Here is a 26,063-nt window from a genome sequence, read left to right on the forward strand (position 1 = left end):
TGAGCTGGAAGGTCGCCCTCCTGCCAGAATTTATCCCTCTAAAGGGCTTTTTTACTACACTTGCAAATTTTTGCTTGGTCCCGTACCGACGGTGGGGCTAAGAGGAGGTGGGGGCCTTATAATAAAGAATTCATTTCTAGTGAACACCAGCACCCCGATATAGATTGAGCCAATGAAATGCTTTAGGGGAAGGAAGTTTGTTGCAAATTACTTATAAACCCCCCCCCCCCCCAAAAAAAAAAAAACCATAATATTTGAGCCGAGAAATCAGTTAGAGTAGCAAGCTGTAAATGTGATGACAAATCCAATATCTATGTACCTGTACAATAATAATATGGTCGCCGGCTCAGAGAAAGTCGTAAGGAGCTTTTGGGAACTTACACAGTAATGACGTTGTCTTCATGTATATATATATATATATATATATATATATATATATATATATATATATATGTGTGTGTGTGTGTGTGTGTGTGTGTGTATAATGTGTGTATATAAGAGAGAAATCGTTCAAGAGAAATGACTTTACGTTTGAAGACATTTCAAGATATGTAGTCTTATTTGTTATAGGGGCAAATCATTCTACTGTTTCTTATGCAGTCTTGTAAACATACTTGTATCTTTAGCGAAAACTGTTCGAGTACGTGGACGGTGATAAGTATAGGCCCTTTAATCAAATTATGTGCATGAACCAAATGATTTCTTTTGAACATGTATTGTGTTGAAAAGTTCTTGGCAAAATTTCAGGGAATATGTGTACGTGAAAATTCCGATGTTCAAAGCATGCGATGGGAAATGTAAGCAGTACGTGCGAATGCTTCTATGTTTCCTGCAGTTATTGGGGAAAAGAAAAGAAAGGTCGCGCTCTACCATGTCTACACCACAATGCCTACGGATATCTAAGCTGGAGGTGGGTTGGAATGTCTTGTTAAGAGCATCAACCTAAGTACAGATTGATTGGCACGCTATCTTTTGAAGAGAAACAACATTTTGTTTCACATTGTTAGTGGCGAAAAGAAAAGAAAAGAAAAGAAAAGAGAAGTCTCGCTTCATGAGAGATGTTCAGATCCCACTCTGTACCACAACGCCTACGGATGTCTAGGCTGGAGGTGGGTTGGAATGTCTTATATAAAGCACCAACAGTAATTGCAGATTAATTTTGAAGAGGAACAATATATTGTTTCACACACAATGATAGCAGAAAGACAACTGATCATGATCCGCTCGTGTGAAGTCAAGCAGAAGTTTATCAAAACATTTCAAGAGGCATCTTGGTGAGTTACAGTCTGTTAAACATGTCAATACATGTATAATGTGAAAAACAAATTGAAGGCCACTTGCAATAGGCCTCCTGCAATACAGCCTCGCATTTTCCGACATAACAACTTCACGAGAAATAATCAACACGTTCCATAAGTATGCTTGTGATGGAGAGGGAAAATAATAATCAACAACACTGCAAGATTGATGGAGACAACAGACGGGAACTGATTCCACGTAAAATACATAAACATGTACATAATTATGTATTTTGATTTCTCCATGCATTTTCCCATATCATTACACACAATCATTGCACACGTATACTTGATAGATTGGTGTTCACAGCTCACTGTGTGCAGACTGAGCACGATCCGATAATTCAGAACCTTCGCCTGAGACAGGATTGTAGCCTATCCCGCGAGTCAAAAAGAAGCTTTCTTATCATCTCGTGCATCCAGCTGTACTCTATGCGCAATGCACCCATCATAGAGACAAGCTTGCCTTCACCCAAATTGTTTAGATATTGCCAATGGAAGACTCTGATGATCGCATACAGTGGCTGTGCACCTGGAAGAATGCTGGTCTGACCTCAGGATGGTGGAGATCTGTGTGCCGATCCGTGCAATGTAAGCTCAATCGCGTGCTTCACTGAAGACGCAGATGCTGCCCTGTCTTGAAAGAGATCGAGAGTATATCTAGACCAATTTCAGCAGGAGCTTACACGGAATCATCACTTGCTGCTAGAGAATTTTAACAGGATGATATTACCCGCTGCCTTACTACCCTGATTCACACATTGGATGCAAACCGGATGGCGGCCATATTGGAAACAAGCAATATTTGGGCATATGGGGGGCACAACTCTTGGTGAGGCCCAAATTGTTAAGGAGTATCGAGTATAAAGAAAACAATAAGAGCAAATAGTAGTTCCACTCCTATTTGGAAGTGAGGTACCTAAAGACGTCATAAAAAAAATGCCCCAAGTTGCCTGACTTAATGACTTAAACTTAAAGGGTGTGTACATCATGAGTTCTGGTCGAGGTGTAGAATTAGCTTTTAACATTTTGCGAGATAGGAAACCACTCTATGAGATGTCAGAGAGCATGCAGTTCTAAGGGTATCAAAAGTTTATTCGATGAAAATCGGTTTTGAAATGGCTGAGATATCCAAAAACAAGGTGAAACAAAGAGATCATAATAAAGTTGGGGCATGTCGCCTTTTATTATTAGCACTTTTTTTGATATCTCAGCCATTTGAAAACCAATTTTCATAAAAAATAAACGTTGAATCCATCTTAAAATTACATGCTCTTTTATATTTCATAAAAGGCTTTTCATTATCTCACTTAGGAATGTTCAAAACATGAATCCTTACCTCAACCAGTACTCACAGTCCCTTTACCTTTAAGTGGATGGCAATAGCAAGACACAGGATTTACTTCATGTGGAGTGCATGTTAGGCCTCACAGTATATTGATTATGTCGTTTTCCAGATGGTCCATGACGTCACTGTATGCTTCAGGACCATTGAGTCATTCATCGGAACCATACAGCCCACGAGCTCGAAACTAGGTAGCATTGCCCATGAGCTTGACAATATAAGTTTAGGCAAACCAGGCCCATAAGAGTCCGACACACAGTGCAAATTTGATAATGTTGCACATAATTTCATGCAAGCTAGGCTGCATAACTAACCCAAACATGCCAAACATAAATATTATACAGTATGCCCCCCCCCAAAAAAAAATACAATCAGATGTTCGCATTGATAACACACAATATGATTAAATTGTCTAAATGCTACTCCAGGGTCTTAAAATATAAAATTTTAGCTCTATTTTGCAGTAAACCCCATTCGATTTGGTTAAGCGGTCACAGAGAAATGTGGATTGTTTTAAAGCATGTCATGAGTTTGATTCTTCCAAGTTTAGTACTTCGATGATCTTTTGTTTGAATACAATAGACAGAACTTGGAAGAAATTCCTGACATCTTCTATAAAATTCCTCATTTCTCTTTGACCCTAGGCACTGAAGCAAATCGAATGGGGTTTCCTGTAAGATGTGGGCAATGAGGTACAGTTTCATACCCAGAATTTGTATTTAGATTGATTCGATATTTTTAAAGATATCATTGCTGAGGGTCCCGTTGTATTTTTTTTTTTGGGGGGGGGGGGGGGACATACGGTATTTGAGGTCACTGCCATCACTGAAGACACGTAAGCTTCGTTTCTGAAGTGATTGACCGCTCACATTCCTGAAACCTTTTACTATGAACCAGTGCTCTGTGGAATATGCATATATACATGCTTTGATTATAACGTCAAGGCGTGATTTGTAAATGATTAAACTTTTAGGATTAAACCAAAGAAGCCAAACATAAATACTTGTAATCCTACACAAATTTTGATATTCTTAAAGTCTGACCTCACATTGTCCTTAGATGTCAAAGTTGGATATACACAGGGTAATGACCAATGTTCTGTGGAATGAGGAGACACTTCTATTGTAGCATAAATGCTAATACTAGTAGCATAATGCGTGATTGCACACCAGGTATACAGCTAACCATTGAATATACGTCAAATATCAATATTCTGATTTTGAGGTCATTGACCTGTCACAGTCCTCGGAGGTCAAAAGCAGAGACATGTAAATAATTTCCCTTGAACTGAGGAATAGGAAAGCGATTCAGTTGTAACACAAAATTTTTAAGACATCGTTATCATGTTTAAGATCAACCAATTGCACCAAATATCAAAATTCTGATAATTTGAGGTCATTGACCTCTGGAGGTCATCAGAGGTCAAAGGTAGAAACCTGTCAAGGATCGATGGAACATTGAGGCAATTACACCGTAAAAAAACAACAAACAAACAAACATGGTTTTAGTAAACATCATTGCCGTGTTTATCATAAATCAATGACAAAATATCAATATTCTGATATTTTGAGGTCATTGACCTCTGGAGGCCATCAGAGGACAAAAGTAGAAACCTGTCAGGGTTATATGAAACATGAAGACAATTCCACTGTAACAAAAAATGAGTCTAGTTTTAGTACATCATTAGGACCTACCATTTTAACATTCATTATAAATGACGCAAAATAATATATTTTTTATCAAATTTTGAGGTCATTGACCTTTGGAGGTCATCAGAGGTCAATTCAGACTTACCTCCCGATCTTAAAATGAATCTTATAACATGTACTAACACTGGTGAAAGTTTCATGCTCTTAGTCAAATTTTGCACAATTTTTCGGCTTATCTGCATGCTCTACTACTCGTTGGCCTTCTCGAGAAGGCCCACTGATCTCTGCCAAGTGTCGGTCTTGTAATACTAGTATGTAGACAAGGGGGGGGGGGGGGTCTGTCACCTAAAAAGTGTCTGTCTCACGAGCCTTTATCAATTTAAGATTTTTAATCTCTCCCCCTCCAAAAAAAAACAAAAAAAAAGACAACAACAACAACATGACTATGTAAGTATTTTGTTGATTTGTTGATTTGCATTGCTTTTGAAATGCAGAAATAAAAACTGAACTGAACTGAACTGAACATGATCTTAAAACTTACTCGAAGAAAGTTGCACTTGAATCCAAATTAAGTTAACTTGTCAACACATGAATTGATAATTCATTAATCATGGAAAACAGCAAGTTGTTTTGTATCGATTTTATGAAATAGTGCGGCATCTTGAACATTCTGGACAAAATGTTAAAGAGATCTTGCTTTTTTTTGTAGAGTGATTCCTATAGTTTACAAGACTGCTATTAAAGCATGGCCGGCGCCACGTTTTCAAAGGTGCGGTGTTTGTGAAGGGGGGGGGGGGGGGGTGCACTGCCCGGTTTCATGGGCTAAAAAGAAAAAAAAATCTAACCAAAAAAAAAAAGGCCTTAGTGCAGCTTCTGGTGCCACTTCCAGGTTTCTCAGTTGAATAGCAAAAAAGCAAAAACAAAAACAAAAACAAAAAACCGGGTTTCTTCAGCTGACAAGCGTAAATCAAAAACAAAAGCAAAACAAAAAACATCATTTTCTTTCTAGTTTGTGAAAAAACAGCGAGAAGTGACAAAGATGTAGATTGATATACCTATCGTTTAATGGTCATCAAAATTACACTAATTCAAAATGCAAAATTTGTCACAACTGCGTTATTTTCGGGAGGTGCCTAACCGGTTTTTATCATCAATAGTACTGTAGCCAAAATGATGATCTTTAATTGCAAACATGCATTAAATTGTTATTCCCATACCCTGGTACTCAATTTCCACAGTGCAGCTAACATTATCTCATGCATATAAACTCTCAGAATATTAAGGGATTTACAAAACTTTATGAAGGGTATAATAATTATGTAAAGTGTAAATTGCATGGCATGGCATGGGGCCTACACATTTTTTTTTTTTTTTTTTTTGCACCATGAACTGGTAGATCCTGATACTTAAAGCCACCGTACTGACCTGGATGTGCAAAAGTACGTGCCTCTCTCACAGCAACAGTTCTATGGCCTCTCTCGCTGGTATCGCTTCGCGCATGGGTCGATCACCCACGTGCCGCTGTAGCTGTACGATGCTCTACAAAACTCATCATGCACACACATCTTTATGGGAACTGCACATACGGATATACGGCCTGCATGCTGGGCCTGATGGATACTGCGCTCTCTCTACCACACCACACACTCTCTTCCGTCGTCTGACGACGCCCGAGAATCTGTGCGGCTGAGGAATCGGAAAGGGAAACTTTTCCTGTTTGGTACATCTTCCATACTGCTCACCGTAAACCAAATCGGACCAGGGAGGTGATTAGCAACTCGTGAATGAATGCGCTAAGCAGCTGGAATAGGACGACTCTGTTCAAACTCTGCTCAAGGGCACGGGCGTGGACGTTTACCAACTCGACTCGTGTGTTTTACTCCACCCATACAATTATGGATGTCCGGACAGTGCTTCTCGATTTTAGGGTCAGCGAAGATACACTGAGAGCTCTTGGTAGGTTTGCTTGATCAAATTACTAATTAATAGTACAGTAGGCTGTTGATTTGCTTGAGTAGATAAATCGGTGGGCGCAATCAGTGATGGGTCAAATTCTCAACTTAACTAACGTTAGGCCTACTTATTTAATTAATTTATGTCTACGTCTACGATGAGACTCGGTTACACTTCCTCCTGTAAATTTACCCATGGCATGGGTCCTATCCTATGTGTATTCCTAGCTCAGTCCGGGAAACCCGCTCATGAGGACTGCTCCCGCGTACGAGGACTGCCCCGCCTCATGAGGACCGCCCCCACGCCTCATGAGGCCCGGGGGGGGGGGGGGGGGGGGGGGTGGGTGGGGGACGCCTCTTGAAGCCCCCTATTCACTTCTTATTCATCTCACATCTGACGTATAAATTGTCGCAACTTTGCACGGTGATTTTTTGTTAAACACACATGTCCACTATCCATGATGAAAAGAAGAAAAAATCCTGTCTGTTTTTTTTCTTTCAAAAATCAAGTTTTAATCAACCGATGCAGAGCGCCCATCAAAACCAGGGATCAGGCTGCTAGGTGCGGCAGTCTTGCATTGTGCGAACACGCTGGCGCCCGTGTTTTGATGGGCGCTCTGCATCGGTTGATTAAAACTCGATTTTTGAAAAAAAAAACCAGACAGGATTTTTTCTTCTTTTCATCATGGATAGTGGACATGTGTGTGTAACAAAAAATCACCGTTCAAAGTTGCGACAATTTATACGTCAGATGTGAGATGAATAAGAAGTGAATAGGTGGCCTCATGAGGCGTGGGGGCGGTCCTCATGAGGCGGGGCAGTCCTCGTACGCGGGAGCGGTCCTCATGAGCGGGTTTCCCGGACTGAGCTAGGTACATGTAGGAATAGGATTGCAATCGAGTGAGGACTTGTTCTGTTGCTGTTGTCTTTGGAGTGTTTACATTGTCATTGTATGTTGTGGCTATAGTATACTGGTCGAGTGCATAAAAGTAAAGATTGAGAATTGTACAAAACTCATCATCAGTGCTCACATGCTGTGGTGCCCAGCCATGCAACAGGTGAAGATACAGTACCACCACTGCCAGTGGCAGTGCAGCAGTGGGGGATTCGCAGAGGAACGCACATCCTATTCCCAAATTTCATGTACGTGCGTTGTTGATGTTTTGAGTGTACCTTGACCTGTGTACATTGTAGTCTAGATTTTACATGTACACTGTACTTTGAATGGGTTTTTTTGGCTCAATCATTCAGAATGAATGCGGTATGAATTCTCTGCAGAGCCTAGGTCTGGTTATGTGCTGTAAAATGTTCTTTGATTGGTTTGCAGCAGTTTTCATAATTTACTACAGTGTAAATAGGCCCAAAATTTATAGATTGAAACAACAATTGATGAACAATGTAATGAAAACATTAAAATAGTGATAGCTTGGTCCAGGTTATAACCAGGCTTTCTTCACTTCTTTTTGAGTTCTAAGACTTTTCCAGTGATTTTATTGTTACCCTGTAATTTAATGCAAAACTATTAAACAAAGAGTTGCCACAGACACAGACTTTTAGTTAAGGACATATTCTAAAAGAGCAGACTCTGAGCTTTAAAATGATGTATCGAGGACCCTAACTCAATTCAAGTGGATTCTCCTAACCTATCTAGATATTGCATTATTGGAAAGAAATCGCACATTGTTGAAAAGAGGCTCTGAAGTACAGGGTCTAGTCATGCTCTTTATTTGCCCCCCCCCCCCAAAAAAAAAAAAAAAAAAAAAGAGGGGGGGGGGGAATCTAAGCCTCAGGAACAGCAACAATGAAGGGATTATCAGATTAAGGTGAAATTGAGCCTGCTCTAATACAATGATGTAACACATTCTAGCATGTATTTACAGGATTTTCAAGAAATGATAAAGGGCTTCTAACACATACCTGATCTCTCTACTTTACTGAAAAGGGTTGTAGAAAAACTGCTAAAAACACACTTTCCCATTTACTGTATGATCCGAAACTTACAAATAGTGTAGGTGAAGAGAAGCTCTACAGAAAATATGAAAAAAACTATTGATTGACTTGGTTGACCTGTTTCACCCCTTTTGAGTCCTAATGTAAAATTAATACATTAGGATGGTTTGATTTTGCCACAACATGCATTGTGCAATGGTTAATGAGACTGATTTTTTGTTGTTCTATTCATTGTTACACTGTGTTTGTGTTTATTTTTGATGTATTCATGGTCCTCTATGTTTGTCTGTAAGTCAGCCTCTGGGCTGCAATGGATATTAATGAATAAAACACCTTATCCTTTTCCTTTTCATTTCCCATTGACACCTGCCAAGTATACTGGGGGCTCATCCTCAACAGGTTAAGGGGCACGACTTTTTGTTGGTTTTGTGATGCATGGTCACATAATCTGATCGATGTACAATGTGTACCTCTGCAGTGCTCTTGTTTTGATACCGGTACTATTAAGTGTATCATCATCCTGTATATTCTTGACTGTGCACAACAGTGTACAAAACAAATATTTCATACTCTTGATATTTCATCATTTACATTGTAGTTTCCATAGTGAATACATAGTCATGCTTATTTATATGCCATACAGCCAAACCTGCCTTAGTTGGCCACCTGTCTATAGTGGCCACCTGCTGTTGATGGTTGCCACTATTTTTGCCTCCCTTGGATGACCTTCAATAACTTTACAGGCTTGACTCCTTTGATCCCCCAATTGTATAAATGTAGTGAGATGTATAAGTGTTTTCCTTTTCAAGAGAAAATCCCATGATGTACTAATTTGGATCACTATGGGACTACACATTGCAGTTTTTTGTAGTAAAGTTTTCACTTGCTGATTTTTCAAATGTGAATCGTAATATTGTCATTGCAAAATCTGATTCATGACAATAAAAACACAGGGAGCTACTACATGCATAGCTTCTGGAGCACATCATACACAATATTGCAGCAGTATTTTCAGAAGTAACAAAGTAGAAATTTAAGTGCTTCAAAACAAAATATCAACTACAAATGCAGTTGGAAATCCTAATTTTGTTGTTTATTTAGTTGTGTTTTGCTTTTAAATTCTTTTCACTTTATTGCAGGTTGTCAAGACAGCACTGTACGGACACAATTGGGGGAGGTACTTTCTTCAATTGGCGTTTCTGGAATGGGCAATATTTCAGCAGCAGCAAAGGAACCTTCACTCTCTGCTATGTTGGAAGTGAAAGAGCAAGGTAAGTATTAAGGTCCTGTTTGGGAGCAGTGATTTAAAAAATGTTCAAGATATCACTCTCATGCATATTATATGTGTAGGTCAGTTGTATCACAAAACATCCTACCATATAAAAGTTTTGCAATAGAGCCTATAACGTAAAGAAATATCACAATTTTTCTCATTAAACCATAACTGTAGACGGTTTAAATAGTCTGGAAACATTTCTATTGTATCTATTGTTCAAATCTTAAACATTTAACAATGCTTGACATTGATTATGAAAAATACTTATGTGTACAAATTTTTGCATTGGTTGTTTCTTTGCCTAGCTCACATTTTAGAACTATGTTGACACACTAATGCTGGGTTTTTGTTTCATTTGCAAATGGTAAATTATGTATTTAAGTGTATGATCTGCATGGACATTCTGCTGTCGCACTGTAGCCTAGCTTTATAGTTGAGTTGTAATTCACATTACCTTCAGTTATTGTGTACAGTTTGTATGCCTCTAGGCTCTATACTGTGACCCTGAAAATAGATTCCTTTTGTAAGCTGGTATATTGTAGAGGAAGGTATATGTAAGTAAGTCAGACATTTAGTTTGTAAAATTGAAGTGAAAAATTGTAGTTTGAACAAATCACATGCTTCAAAAACTTGAAATTTTATGACTTCCTGTACTCAAGTTTTCCTTTTGACATTAAATGTTTGAACATAGATACCATTTCAGAATTTTCTTGCACGATGGGTGATATTTATTGGGAGATCAGATCTAATACTGACCCAACTTGATCACAGTACTTCCACTATTTGATCCACTTTGCTAATATTGAAAACTTGCCAAATATTGTAGTTCAGCCTTTGACTTATTGAGAGAAAAATTGAGCCAGATTCAATTCATGTAGCACAATTTGTAGTCCAGCCATGTCTCATGTCCTGTTTTAGGAGTGCAGTCTTCAGTGGATACAGCCCAGACCTGCTCACTCTCTGCCTCCAGTACCAGCGGGAGACCACCACGGAGAAGACGCCCTCTATTGTTGGCCCAATCCTCGACAATGAGGACATGCAGACATTCAAGGAAGAGGTTGAGAAGGTGCTACATCCCACGCAGTGCAAACTGTAAGGAGCTACTCCGTTCATTCATTATTATGACTCTCTTTATGTTCCATGTTCCACACCTGATACAGTCGCTGGCATACCGGGGCCCCTTTTCATAAAACTTGTCATCAGTAACAACTGCCACATTTCTGTGACAAATTTGCTCTCAGCCAATCAGATGCATGGATTTCAATAGCTTATAACAACTATCACAACTTGTCACTGATAACAACTTTTATCAAACGGGGCCCAGGTTTACATGTTTTGCTCAAACGCACAAACCCTCCTGAACCGATCTATCGAATCACCAAAAAATGCCACAATGCAATTAAAGCTTTGCTTTGCGAGGATATTCCTCACACATGTACATGTAGCTTGTGTTGCGTTGTGATTGAATAGGTGTGGTGTGTTCCATAGGTTTTTTTTTTTTTTTTTTTTTTTGAGTAAATTATAATTTTCTGTTGGTGTTGTGTCTGCCAAAGTCATGCCTCCCAACCCTGGACAATAAGTACACACTGACCATGTAAGCAAAATAATTGTAGCTTTCCCATTCAAAGGAAACCCAAACATAAAGGAGAAGTGTGGATTGAGTGAATTCAAAGAAGGAACATTAGTAGAACACATCAGTGAAAGTTTGAGGAAAAGCGGACAATCGATGCAAACGTCACGAATTTCAAAAGTTTTGGTGTTGGAACCACTGGATAAGGAGACTACTTGAGTTTATGACATCATGTGTGGTCAACAATATTAAGAAAATACAAAGAAAATTCAACATGCTTTCACTTTCCCAGCGTAATTAAAAAGCACTTGACTAGCACCTTTCAGAAAGCAGGGGGAATGATTACTACCCTTAACATAATGTCAGTATCAAGTAGATGGAATGTTTAATTTTCATGAAAAATGAATTGTTGTGGAATTCTCTTAATATTTTCTTTATATTATTGTCCACAAATGACATCATGAACTCTAGTAGTCTCCTTATCCAGTCAAAATGTGGAAGAGACGGGTGATGGAAGAGCCCGGGAGGGTTGGCTCAAGAAAGGAGGATGCCCCATATCGGGAGAGATGGTGAGAATGTGTGAGAGCTGTGATGTAATTCTCATCCCCCTATTAAGGCCCTGTCACACCTTTCCAGGGCTTGTTACGTGTAGGGATTTTTCAGCACTCAGGATAATTTTCTGCGGGCAGACAAGCGTTTAGGCTAATTTCGTGTGCTTCTTTAATACCTGCTGAATGCGTGCTACTTTGTACGTTCTCGTTACTGATGACATACGGGCACTGTGAAGTACCTACGTTACAACTGCGTGTTGCCTGCAAGGGAATTACCTGCGAGGTGCGGCCGATACGAGTCCCGTACTGGTGTTCTGCGTGGACCTCTGCGGGCATCCCTGCGATTCACCCGGAACAGGTTTTGATCATGCTCACACCTTCCCTGGCAAGCCTTGCTTGTGACTTGCGGGGGACTTGCTACCGGGAGGTCCCCGCAGATGACACACAGTCGACAGTACCTAGCACATTTCTCACCCGTAGTTACCTTTTTAAGGTGCGCACGCAAGTCAGACTTACCTGCAGCAAAGTTTTATTTGGGCATGCTCAGAACTTGTTCCGGGTGAGTTGCGGGGATTGCCAGCAGAGGTCTATGCAGAACACCAGTACGGAGGCTCATAGCTGCCACAAGTCAAAGGCAGTCATATGGTCAAATTTGGTATACTATGTATGAAGATCTAAATGTATTTGTGCAAAACGCCCTTTGTGTTTGTACTGACAAACCCTGGTTCAATTCTTTTTCATGGGAGTCTGAGCTGCTGGAGCTGCTTCAGTGATAGTTCTAGCTTTGTTGGAAGGCAATGCTATAGTTTGAAAGATCATATGTAAATCAATTATTGTGTGGGAGAACATTTTGCCAGTGTGGTACATAGTAGTGCTCTTAAACATTTATTTCTTACCATAAGTTTGTGCCCGCACACAGCTGCTGCACTGATGATTGGTTACCTTCAACCACCACTTGTGCCTTTCCATGCTGCCCATATCTGTGCATGTATTTTATGTGAATGAAGAGCTGCCAACTAGAATATTTTTTTAAGTGGATGCATTACTTCATTATTTAAAGTGATATGGGCCATATGGTTTTAAAATGGTGTTAAAATTCTACTGCCTGGTCAGTGTCTTTAGTGCCTATATGGGGGAAATGGAAAACTTCACTTACAATCCCTAATAAAATTTGCCTTGGCTATTTTTTCCGATATTCCCTCAGATTTCCTGAAATTCAGAGGGGCGCGAAGATCGACTGCTACATCCCCACGGCAGACAGGAGGCTTGTGCAGTACGACTTTGACAGAACAACGTTCGAGGCTGACTCGGAGTACCAGAATGTGAAAATCATGCACTCCCCTCAGTATGGCAACATGCTAATCTTGGATGGAGATCCGAGTAAGTTCCCCCTAAAAAATTGACTGAATTAGATTTTGAGAGCTCATACCGGTACAATCTGTAGCATACAGTGTACACGTCATCAAAAAATTTCACAGACAGTGCTTTTTTCCTGAATAGAAGATATTCTCTTTCTTTTTTGTATTTAGAAGTAGGTTTACACTGGGATAGACAAAACATACATGCACCAGTAGTCATCGTGCCCCTGTCCTTTTGTTATTCAAAGTGCATGGTGCATGGTTCAGACATTGTGTTGTAAACTTGCCACGAAGCAGTATTGTTTCTATATTGCTTATATTCTGTTTCGAAGCAAAATGATATTGAGAGTAGTAAGTACAATAATTCAAATAATGCAAATACTGCTGATTATTGATAATTATGATAGTGGTAGTAATGATAGTGATGATAGAACAAAAATGAAAATAAATTGTAACACTACTTTACCACTAATAATGATGACTGATCTACTCAACTTTAATCTACTTTAACGATAATAAGATAATTAGGACATATACACCAAGGCTGTGGGTAAATGAGTACTGGTACACATGGCACAAATAAGTATATAAAGATATTTTAGTCATTCTACACAGAAGTGACATCCTTTGCTTTAATAGAAAATCACAGATTTTTGCATACTGTGGTAAATTCCTGTTGATGAAATGAAGAACAAATGCTGTATATGATGCCAAATATTTCTCAAGGTTTTTATTTTTGCAAATTTTGCGAGTCAGGTGCTATTCGGGAAATGAAAGACACACAAAAATAATGACGCTGATCCCGATATGAAAGTGACGTACACATACATTTCTCTGTTCAGGACAGTATACAAATGACGCACAGGTCTGAGTGCGTCAGTCGGAATTGTGTGTATAAGGTTACTATGGAATGCTTAACCCACGAGGTGAAGCCGAGTGGGTTTAGGCTAAATTCCATAGTTACTACATGGACACTATATTCCGACTGACGCACGAAAAGACATGTGCATCATCTGTTTTATAGAATGGGTAATTTTCTTGCCCAAAACCCATTTTTCTGTCATGTTACCAGATGACAAATTTACCGGATGCATTTCCTTTTGGCTTGTCATTGATGAGAGCCCGAAAACCATGCATCAGTTTTTACTGGACGCATGGTTTTTCTTCAGAACCATGCATCAGTAAAAACTGATGCATGGTTGTTATAGCCAATAGGCATCTCGTACTGAGTGCGTGAACGCTTGCTTAATGCGCGAACCTTTGTTACAAGTGCGCGTACTCTTGCTACAAGTGCGCGATAACATGTTCACCACTGTGACTCGGCGTGCAGCCAGTATAAATAAACACAGCTCTCGACCAATGAGATTGCAGGATTCTCGCTACCCATTCTATGATACTCCACGATTGTGAAAATTTAGACTCGCTAAATATATGGCGTATACAGTATTAAGAAATGATAATAATGTAATAATAATGTTAATACTGATTCGTATCAATCATAATGTTGTCAATCATAATTTTCTAGCGCATTGGCCATTGATAGAGGATTCGCATAGACTGGTGCATGACAGATAGAGTTAGGTCCTTGTCAGAGCTGTTGGAAACCAAGGCTTAAGTTCTTACTGCATACGCCATATATTTGGCGAGTCTAAATTTTCGCGAATCGGGAATTCCCGACAATTTTGCGAGTGGTTAAATTCGCGACCGTGGAGTCCTGTACTGAGCAGAGAAATGTACACGCGTACATCACATTCACATCGGGATCAGAGTCAATATTTTCGTGTGTGTTTGATTACGCGAATAGCGCCCAACTCGCGAAATTCGTGAAAATAAAAAATATTCGGCTTATACATTATTTGTTATTTGTCCGAGCTTTCTTTGTCCTTTTTTCCCCATAAAATGCAGACTTAGCTGAAAGTGATATTGCTTACACACGAGCCATCACTGGAAATGGACGAGAAAACTATGCAGGAAAGGACGTCCTTATTTTAGGAGGTGGTGACGGTGGAATTCTACATGAGTTGCGCAAAGAGAACCCAAAATTCATCATTATGGTTGAAATATCCTTTTTGCTGTAATCACATTTATATTCAACTCTTGGAGTAAGCTCTCAAATATTTAAAGTCTTATCATTTTTACAAAGATTCTCACCAAGTATCATTTTTCCTTTTGTCTTTTTTAAAGGGTAGGGTAGAGTCTAGCAAAACAATGATAGGTGTTCTTCCAATTTTTTTTTTTTTTTTTTTGCCATAGCACTTGATGGGGAATATTAATAATGCCTAATGGTAAATGATATAAAAATTACATTTTGTGGAATTCTCAGTATATTTTCTTTATATTGCTGTCCAAAATGACATCATGAACAGTAGTAGCTGGTCTTCTTACCAGTGATGATGGCACCGAGACTTTTAAAATTCATTAATTATGAATCCATAGTCAAATTTTCCTATTAAACTTTCCCTGATGCCTTCTACTAATATTGCTGCTTTCGCTCTGTTCATATTCATATACGTAACATAGGCTTTGCTTTTCATTAACCCGTTGAGGACGAGTCCCGAGTATACTCGGGCAGGTGTCTATGGGAATTGCGTGTTGTAGCAAAATCAAACCGTCCTCAACGGGTTAAGCATTGCTAACACAACCTCTTACGAAAATGTTGAACACAGCTGGTATGAAGAAAAATGTCCATGAGAACTACGTACAAATGTATGTATAGATTGTGAATGACCCCTTGAACATTACAAAAAAGGGTCCCGGAAGCAGTGATGACTTGAGTATGATATGTTGTTCCCGACACATGCAGTATGCAACTATACGATGGGCTTTGAGTGCAGTACGCCAGTTTGCATTGTGCACACTTCAAAATGTTTTGCTAGTAGCGTCTACAGAGCAGCTTGCACACATCAATTACGAAGCAGCGCTAAATACTGATTAGTGATAAGGTTAGATTAAAGATTAAGGTTAGGATTAGGTTCAGGATTATGATGAGGGTGAGGTTTAAGGGAAGGGTCTGGGGTAATTGCCCAGGGGGTAATTGCCCTTTACCCCATAAGCAGAGCTGCCATTTAGTATAATATTCACTATCCAAAATGAGACAGAGTACATGTAAATGAAATTTGATTTAGCATGCTTGTTTCATGTGATTTTCCTATTATTAAACTACATCTGACTTTTTGCCTTCCAAACAGTTATTTTTACTGTGCATCAGATTGTGACCAACCTTTATAGATCCATCATTTGGATGCCATACAATCAGTAAACACAGGCATACATATGGTACATATGTGCACAATTTTATGTGCATACAAATATGCATACACATGCACACTATACAATGTATCTGTGCAGAGCTTAAGATTGGATTTAAAGTAGATTTGTTTTGAGAGCTCTTTTGAAGTGAGTTTGTGGGTACAGACTGCCTGATAAACATGGGGAGAGTATTCCCACAGCTTTGATGCAGATTGATTGTGATATGATTTTGTAATCCATTGTGAAAGTTCCTAGAGGGAATGATAACATCAAAGCCAATCAATATATCAATTTGTCAATCAATTAGTTTATCACTCAATCAATCAAGCAATGAAGGCATTATTAATTCATAGATCTATTACTGTGCAATTGGTGGAAAGTTGCAGACTAATTTGGTGGAAACTTTTGATACATGAGGTCTAGCTACATGTACCACTGCTTTCTCCAGAATTGGTAATCTTAACTTCTTGCATACTAGCACTGGGTTTGTGAGCTAAAAAACCCCTCCATGGCAGTTGCCATATCTCAGAGGCAGTTGCTGAAGTCATTCTTCATGTGGATGCATATTTTGTCCTTGACCTTTGACCTCACATCGACCAGGTAGTCATCGATGCGGCCGTGAAGCACCTCCGAGGAATCTGCCAGGACTCCATGGATCAGCTGAAAGGAGAGAATTACGAGGTTATTTTTTTTCGATCCTTACCATTGACTTTGTATGGACTTCTTTGGGTGAAATGAGCAATGAAGAGACTTGAATCCATGTTGACATGAAAGGGGCATTCCAGACGATTTTCATAATTTCACATCATGGAGTACATGAATCGACAGCTCCATATATAGATTTGTGGAATTTATTGTGGTCCTTGAGCAAAGAAACCAATACTCTGAAAAATCTTAAGCAAATTACACTGTGAACAGTGTTGATAACATAGGAGTCTCGCATATTGCAGAAATGCAGCAGTGTAATTCCATCACAATACCGCTTGCTTAACCAGTTCACCTGTGTAGAATATATGCAAGCCTTCTTTTGTTCTGCTTCCTTGAGCTTTTGAGGCTGCCATGTCGTCGTCCTTGTTCATTGTGATTTGTCATAAATTTTGAAAACATTCTTATTCCTCACCCCAATCACTATAGATTCTGAAACTCTGTACTCAGTTTAATATATTTATAGTTGTTCAAATGTAAAAGCCTGAAAGTCATCCAGAGGTCTCCTTTAAGTGTTGTTCATAAGCCAGTGATGATAAGAAACTGAAGCAAACGTGAAGTGGGTAGCTTGTGAAATCCCAGCTAAATATACAAGTGTACTAGTAGGTGTTACAAAAACATTTCCCACTTTTGATCCTTAATAGTTCGAAAACTATTTATCAGATTATAATGCCATTGATATGAGTAATAGCTGGATGATGAATAGTATACAGTTTAGTTGGAGGTGGTTTAAATATGAAAGCATGGATAAGTTTCATTAAATCCATGATTGATTTTAAAGTTAAGTTCCAGATTTTGGGCAAGTTTGAACCTTCTGTACAAAATTGAACTTAACACAGGTACCAATGATGTGTATGTGAGTGTGTGCTACAATGACCATGAACAATGGACATGAATACCACGAATACCACCTTTTCAGAGCTCTGCTGACTAGGCTTCTGGTCTCTTGCTCCAAGGCACATGAATGCTTTATCAATAATTAATGATGAATTGCCCTGGGCACTGCTAGTCTGACTTCATGGTGAAGGGTAAAATGCATGCACATGAAAAAAAGTAAGTACATGTTTTCATGTGCTTGCATACACTACATTTCAGGATGAATAAAGACTATTCAACTGTGATAGTGGAGTTTCTCATGAAGATGTGCTCATTTATAGAGCATTCAAACCCTGGCCATTGTTTAGGACCATTGTCTGGGTGTTAATCACGCATTCCCATATACAACAATTGACCTCTGTGCAAAGTTTAAGTTCTGTACAGAAGGTTGTAAATAGAGCAAAATCTGAACCCTAACTTAAAAATATAAATCTTGAATTTAATGAAACTGATTAATGCTTTCATTTCTAAATTTACCTCTAACAAAATTGTACACTATTCAGCTATTGCCCATATCAATGTCAGTGTTATCTAGTGTATAGTTTTTGAACCATTAAGGATCAAAAGTGGGAAATATTTTTTGTAACACAGGTCTAGTACTATAATGTAATGACCTTTGCTTTAGATTATGTGATGTTTTGTCCATTTTTTCTTGTCCAGTTGACATTATCCCATTCCAGACTCGTGTATCAGTGCAACAGGGATTAATCCTTCCAGTCATGTGATTCTGTGAGCCTGTGTTGTAACAAATCGCAGTTGACTGTGAAAATTGTTTGTACATTTTGGTCCATTGCAGTGTATCATCTATTTGTAATGAATTTTTGCTCAAGTGAAGTTGCCAGGGGGGCTTTTATGACTGACAAAATGCTTATAGTGTTGAACTTTGATAGTGATTTATACTTTCAGTCAGATGAGTGTGCACAGAAAGTTCATGCGGTGATTTCATATGAAAAAAAAAGAAGAAGATAAGGTGGAAATAACTTTCATTCAATGTTGTACTAATCTAATGTTGGTGTCTTGTCATCATCACATACATGTATGTCATTATTTAAAGGAGACCTCCAGATGATTTTCAGACTTTTACATTTGAACAACTATAAATTAGTCATACTGAGTACAGAGTTTCAGAATTTACTGTATACGCCATATATTTCGCGAGTCTAAATTTTCGCGAATCGGGAATTCACGACGATTTCGCGAGTGGTTAAATTCGCGATCATGGAGTCCTGTATTGAACGGAGAAATGTACATGCGTACGTCACATTCACTTCAGGATCAGAGTCAATATTATTGCGTGTCTTTAATTTCGCGAGTAGCACCCAATTCGCGAAATTTGCGAAAATAAAAATCTCACGAAATCTTCGACGTATACAGTATAGTGATTGAGTTGAGGAATAAGAATGTTTTCAAAATTTACAACAAATTGCAATGAACAAGGATGATGACATGGCAGCCTCATCATAAGAATGCATGAGTTGGGGCTCAAGGAAGCAGAACAAAAGAAGAAGGCATGCATACATTCTACACAGGTGAACTTGTTAAGCAAGTGGTATTGTAATGGAATTACACTGCTACATTTCTGAAATATGTGAGGCTCCTATGTCATCAACACTGTTCAGTGTAATTTGCTTAAGATTTTTCCGAGTATCGTTTTTCTGCTCAAGGACCACAATAGAGTCCACAAATCTATACATGGAGCTGTCAATTTATGTACCACATGATGTAAAATTGTGAAAATCGTGTGGAATACCCCTTTAACATTGCCATTTTATGCCTTGAGTAGAGGTGAGGTGTGTGAGTTGCTGCTTGCAGGAGTAGAGATTAAAGGTGCAGGATGTTACCAACTACAGTTTAGAGTCTGTACAAATCTGAATGTGCCACCTTTGATATCTTTGATGTTCATTCTTGTTGATTGTGATATGTGATATTTATCCCATGCAGGTGATAGTGGCCGACTGTATTCCCATCATGCAACAGTACATCGCAGAGGGGAAGACGTTCGATTTCATCATCAATGACCTCACGGCGATCCCAGTCACCACTGAGCCAAGAGGTATAGATGTGACTTGACACCTCTGCTTGAAGCATCTCTCTCCATTTTGATTGGAATGAATGAAGCATATGAGTTTGAGCCACAGAAAAGAAACAATATCCCCCAAAGTGGTCACAGTTTCAATTATATTTATCCCATTCTTGCCAGATACATATACTGTATACGCCATATAATAGCAAGTCTGATTTTTCATGAATCTGGACTTCCTGACGATTTTGCAAGTGGTTAATTTTGCAAATGCAGAGTACAGCACTAAATGAAGAAATGTACGCATGCACGTCATATTCATATCGGGATCAGAATCAATATTTTCGCGTGTCTTGAAATTTGCGAATAGCACCAGACTCACGAAATTTGCAAAAATAGAAACCTCGTTAAATATTCGGCGTATCCAGTATTTGAACAATTTGATATAGTGAGCAATTTTCCACCTGCTTTTTGTTTAAATTTCTTTTTTGTTTTTGTTTGGCTGTTTTGTTTTGTTTTGTTTTTGTGTGCTTTTTTTTGGTGCTTTTCCTCAGAACTGTAGATGAACAGAATACATTACACTGTTTTTTTACTGCAGGATCACAGTGGGAATTCCTTCACCTCATCCTGGATCTTTCAATGCAACTTCTGAAATCAACTGGCAAATATTACACTCAGGTACAGTAGGCCCTTAAGTTTCATCCTTGTTATGCTCTGCCCCCCTGCTTCTCCCATTCTCCCTTCTGTTCTGCTCCTCATTTCTCATCTGTTTTGTCTTTACCCATTATTGAGGACGGGCTAATTTTGCTACAACACGCATATCCCGTAGACTCTTGCCGGAGTATACTCGGGACTCGTCCTCAAGGGGTTAATAATGTGTGCCTTTGTATCAAACACTGCCATTTACCAGCATTGATAGATGGACTGACAGCAGCTGCAACATGGTAATGTTATGGTACATAATTTGTCAGGTGAGAATGAGAAGGGCATTAAGGTAACTCAAACACTATGGCTTTAGTAGCATCTTAACGCCATTATCATTCTCAACGGACAAATTATAATGATGATGATGATGATGGTGATGAAGATGATGATGATGATGACAATGATGGAGACGATGACGATGACGACGACAATGATGAAGATGATGATGGCGACGACAGTGACGACGACGACGATGATGATCACGACGATGATGATGATGTATGGTCTTTTTCGTTCAGGGTAGCCTCTTCAGTGTTGACACTGTTCTACTGGAGGGCCCTGCCATTATTATTATCCTCGCATTTTCAGGTGCCCATTTATACACATGGGCCAAGAGGAACCTGCTGGGTAAAAACATCTTATGCAATGACGTGAGCACTGAACTAGATTTGAACTCGGTTCCTCCGATTGAAAGTAAGGAGTCTTATTCACAACGTCACAGTGCCCCATGCAGATGATAATGTGATAGAATGTACACCGTGGTACAGGTCTAGGGCAATTACCCCCTGGGCAAATACCCCAGACCCTTCCCCTGACTCTAACCCTAAGCACCTAAACCTAACCCCAAACCAACTCTAACTCTAAACTTAACCCTATACCTAATCTTTACTCTAACTTTATCACTAACCAGTGAGGAGTGGGGGAATTGCCCTGATAATGATTCAACTCTCTTTAGTTGCCCAGTGGAACGCTGACTGCCATCATGTATAAGTGGTTACCTTCAAACCTTTTGCACAGTGAGCAGTCAGTGAAAACAATGTCTTATATTCAACTCAATGATTTTAATTCCTGGTTTCTGTACCATCGCCATCCAGCAAAATAATGTGATTTCTTGATTGTGATGGCACTGTTGACGATGCTTTATTTTTTGCGTTATGGCCTGTCCATATAAATAATTTCTCATTGTGGCACTGTGTTGCTCCTTTCCGTGTTTGATGAGCCGCTGTTTGAATTGTGTGAATTCTTGATTTTGTTATCATTGCTTCCTTAACATTACAGGCAGCTAGTGAATAGCATGATTTCTTTTTAATTTGTTGGGTTTCTTATCCCTATTCCTGTAAAACTTAAAGGGATAGTGCTGTATTGTGGAGATGAGAATTGCGCTTTAAAGTTTTTGCAAGATACCAAGAAAACACTTATGAAATAGTACAGAGCATAACATTTTAAGAGGAATTCAAAGTTAATTTGATGAAAATTGGGTTTAGAATGACTGAAACATTCAAAAACAAAGTAAAACAAAGTGATCGTACTAAAGTGTTGGTCCCACACTTTATTGGAATCGCTCTGTTTTGGATATCTCAGCCATTTCAAAACCAATTTTCATCAATTAAATGTTGAATTCCTCATGGAATCACATGCTCTTTCGTATTTCATAAGAGGTTTCTCATTATCTCACCAGATAATGTCAGAAACCTGAAATTTAGGTCTCAACCAAAATTATACGATCCCTTTAAAGTGACAAGCAGCCAGTTAGATTGATCTCATGTTTTGATTCTGTCGTCGTCGTAAACTGGACGCTCCTTCCCCATCCTGTCCTCTTCCCAGGGAAATGCAGCCAACAACAAGTCAGCTCTACAGATGTACGAAGAGCAGCTACGCACACTCAAATGCCCGGTGTCTTTCAGGAAGGAAAGCATATGTGTGCCGTCCTACCTGGAGATGTATCCTTTTTAGCCGACCACTAGGGTTCGGAGTGCGTATTCTGCATTCCGTACCCCATTCACTTCACCTTGATCAGTGTTTTACATGAATTCATGCCTTTTGTTTTGAGGGCATTAAAAAAAATAATATTGTATTTGCACACCTACAAATGGTAAGGATGCATAGTTTTGCAGAGTTTCTGTTGGATTGATTCTCAAATTTCCCAGACTGTGTAACATTATTCAGTATCACTGTCTTGTGTCCATTGATAACAGTACTGATTACTTACATACTTTTCATATGTTGTTTAATGCAATTTTATGTCATTGTCCAACTGTGACATCAAAAAATTTTAGTCTTCTTACCCTGCAACAGTGATACAAAAGCTTTGAAATTTCATAACTTTTGAACAGATTGTCCAATTTTCCCTCAAACTTCACTGATGTTTTCTATTGATACTTGTATTTCTGCAGTTGCTTTTGGAAATCCCTATTGTACTTGGGTTGCACCCTTTAATGTTGCTTAGAACTTGCACCTTTTACTTGTGATAGCAAGTTAAAAGCTTTCCTTCACTCTTACCAATGTTTTCCCCCATGGGACTACAGGTGGATATTCTATGAAGTCTGGAAGAACAATGGAAGCCCAAGTTGAGGCCAGCGTTGACCTGACAAGCGCAGTCGCATTATAATATGTTCTTTGTATCAGAGATTGCAGGGTATGATTACCTTCATTCCAACCATACTATTGGTTTGAGCGGGTACAGTCAAACCTGCCTTATATAGCAGCCACCTGTCTATAGTGGCCACCTGCTATTAACTGCCACTAAAAATAGCTCCCCCCCCCCCCTTTTCAAGAGGAAAAGCCATCTTTATGACCCTGTCTGCAGCGGCCACCTGTCAATAACGGTCACTTTATTTCTTTCCCTAGGATGGCTGCTATTGACAGGTTTGACAGTATTTTACTAGATTAACCTCATTGGAATTAGTACTATGTGACCCGTTACCATCAAATCCCAGACAGTGGAGGTGAGGAACCTGCAATGTTATACAAATATATCAGGCCTGAGAGGTTCTGGTTGAAACTATGTGCATGAGGTGACTTCAGTAGCACTATTTTCTGAGGGGCACAGCCCTTAGGAAAATAGTGCTACTGAAGTCACATGGTTTAACCAGAACCTCAAAAAATGGCCTGGTATATTTGTTTTGTATCCCTCTCAATGAATTTTAGGAGTAACAGCAAAGTAAACTGGGTGATTTGCTGATCTGAAGTCGTCTCTATTTTTGTTTTTCACTCACAAAATTACAATGTGAAATTGTATGCATCGACTGGGCGATGCCCTTTATCTCGCGAAGTGTAGACGTCGCGCGTTAAGGTGGAAAACCGTACTGTGAGTTAAAGGTACCGTTTACCATTGGGTGCAGTGTCTTAAAAATGTTTAAGTTATCACATTTGATGCATATTTGTAGGTCAGTTGTGCCACAAAACATCCTACCATTTAAGAATTTTGAGATAAAGCCTAAAATATAAAGAGATATCACATTTTTCTCAATAAACTGCACCTGTTGATGGTTTATTCTAGAAAAAATTTTATTAAAATTATTGTTCACATTTTGTATATTTTAACAATACTTAACATTAATTATACTGACTAACATTCTTACAGTGGTCATTTCTATCTCTAACTCACATTGTAGAACAATTTTGAAGAATTAAAGCTGAGTTTTTGTTTCATCTGCTAATGGTAAATAATGCCTTTGATATTGGTTAACAAGTCAACTCCAGTTGAGCTTCTGGCTGTGTGTATTTACATAGAGATCAGTGAGAAAGCTGTACACAATTCGATATGGGGATTTTCAAAAAATTGAGCAGGGACAGCCTTCCCACCCGGTTACAGCTTGTTATTCCGAAGCTTCGTTATTCTGAAGGTTCTTTGGCCCGAAGGTTCGTTATTCCGAAGGTTCGTTATTCCGAAGATTCGTTATTCCACAGGTTCGTTAATCAGAAAATGTGATGAGGTTTGTTATTCCGAAGGTTCATTAATCCGAAAATGAAATAAGGTTTGTCAGTCCGAAAATGAAACTAAGCTCATTATTCCTTCGTTACAGACCCTATATCATTTCGGATCAACGAACCTTCCGAATAACGAACCCCATTTCGTTTTCGGATCAATGAACCTTCGGAATAACAAACCTTATTTCATTTTCGCATAAACGAGCCTTCGGAATAGCGAACCCTATTTCATTTTCGGATTAACAAACCTTCGGAATAATGAACCTTCGAAATAACGCCACAGATGTTCGGATTAACGAACCCTTTTTCATTTTCGGATTAACAAACCTCTAGGTATAGGGAATTTGTGTGTTTCGGATTAACGAACCTTCGGAATAACAAACCCTCGGAATAATAAACAGCACCCTCCCACCTCATGATAATCCCATACTACTGGGTCTTTTTCATAAATTGGGTCTTCTCAACGATTTCATGAGTGATTAAATGAGCAATCATGGAGTACTGTACTGAAGGGAGAAATGTATACGCTTGTGTCACATTCATAACGGGATCAGGGTTGTTATTTTGGTGAGTCTTAAATTTCGCAAATAGCACCCGACTCGCGAAATTTGCAAAGATAAAGACTTAGCGAAATATTCGGCGTATACAGTAAGTCATTGCTCTTTCATGTGCTGGAAAAAATGAAGATACAAGTACAATGCATATTGAATCCTATTTACATGTTGTATATTTTTGATATTGTTGCTGTACTTTGATATCATAAATAGTAATATTCTTCTTTCCCAGTGATGAGGGCACATACGTTTTACCGGAATTTCATAAATTTATAACTTTTGAAGAGATTGTCTGATTTTCTCAAACTTCTTTGATGTGTGCTGCTAATATTTGTGCATTCACAGAAGCCACATGTACAGTTGGGCAAATCCCCCTTCAACAGGAAGGCTAGTACTCAAACTAGTGGCTCCCAAAACTGAGCTCCATGGCAACAATAATCAACAGCCAATCAAAATCAAGAATTCCATGGAAGTTACCATTGGATGGCAAAGTTACCATAATTGTAACTTTTATGCAACGGGCCCCTGAATTGACGAATGTTACTGTTATATGTGAATTGTTTTCTTTTTTTTTTATCATTGGATATGAAGGCACTCTAATGTGTGTAGGCAACCTAACACAAGCACAAGATGCTTTCAAGGCTGCCTGGCTCTCATTGGAAACGCCATTATTACATGTTATTGTGTTTTATTTTGCCGAATAAATGGCCTAAATTGGCCTCAATCAATCAATCAATCAATCACTCTCTAGTCTTTAGAAAATCAAAGCACAAATTTTTTTGTGTCATTTTTTTCTTTTAAGTGAGTATGAGTATTGCATTGTTAGCAAATTAAATTTGTACTACATATACATGGTATTGTTGCTATGGGGTAGTGGTTGAAGACTTCCTGAAATTTCTTTTTATATTTTTCTATGTATGAAATGTATTACCAGGGAACTCTTTATTGAGGGAGCCTTTAATAAGGACCTGGAAATTTTGTCCTTCATATCTGATATGCTGTTGTGCTAAGCAAAAACAAAGAAAGGACAGTCAATACAATAAAGCAATGTTTTTCATTATGACTGAAGAATAGC

General features: G+C 38.8%; 1 protein-coding gene across 1 annotated transcript; it reads left to right on the plus strand.

Annotated features, from left to right (window-relative positions):
* The first annotated feature begins 10,374 nt into the window (after nt 1-10,374).
* LOC139728504 (spermine synthase-like) lies at nt 10,375-23,129 on the plus strand. The gene is made up of 8 exons (XM_071639441.1): nt 10,375-10,562; nt 12,796-12,971; nt 14,855-15,009; nt 16,790-16,879; nt 19,721-19,832; nt 20,398-20,477; nt 22,329-22,444; nt 23,030-23,129. The coding sequence occupies exons 1-8, from the start codon at nt 10,375-10,377 to the stop codon at nt 23,073-23,075; spliced, it is 963 nt and encodes a 320-aa protein (XP_071495542.1). The 3' UTR covers nt 23,076-23,129.
* The last annotated feature ends 2,934 nt before the right edge of the window (nt 23,130-26,063 follow it).

The sequence above is a fragment of the Diadema antillarum genome, unplaced genomic scaffold, assembly GCF_040938485.1.
Source record: "Diadema antillarum isolate AM-2024a unplaced genomic scaffold, OU_Dant_1.0 seq00000182_RagTag, whole genome shotgun sequence".
Lineage (NCBI taxonomy): Eukaryota > Metazoa > Echinodermata > Echinoidea > Diadematoida > Diadematidae > Diadema > Diadema antillarum.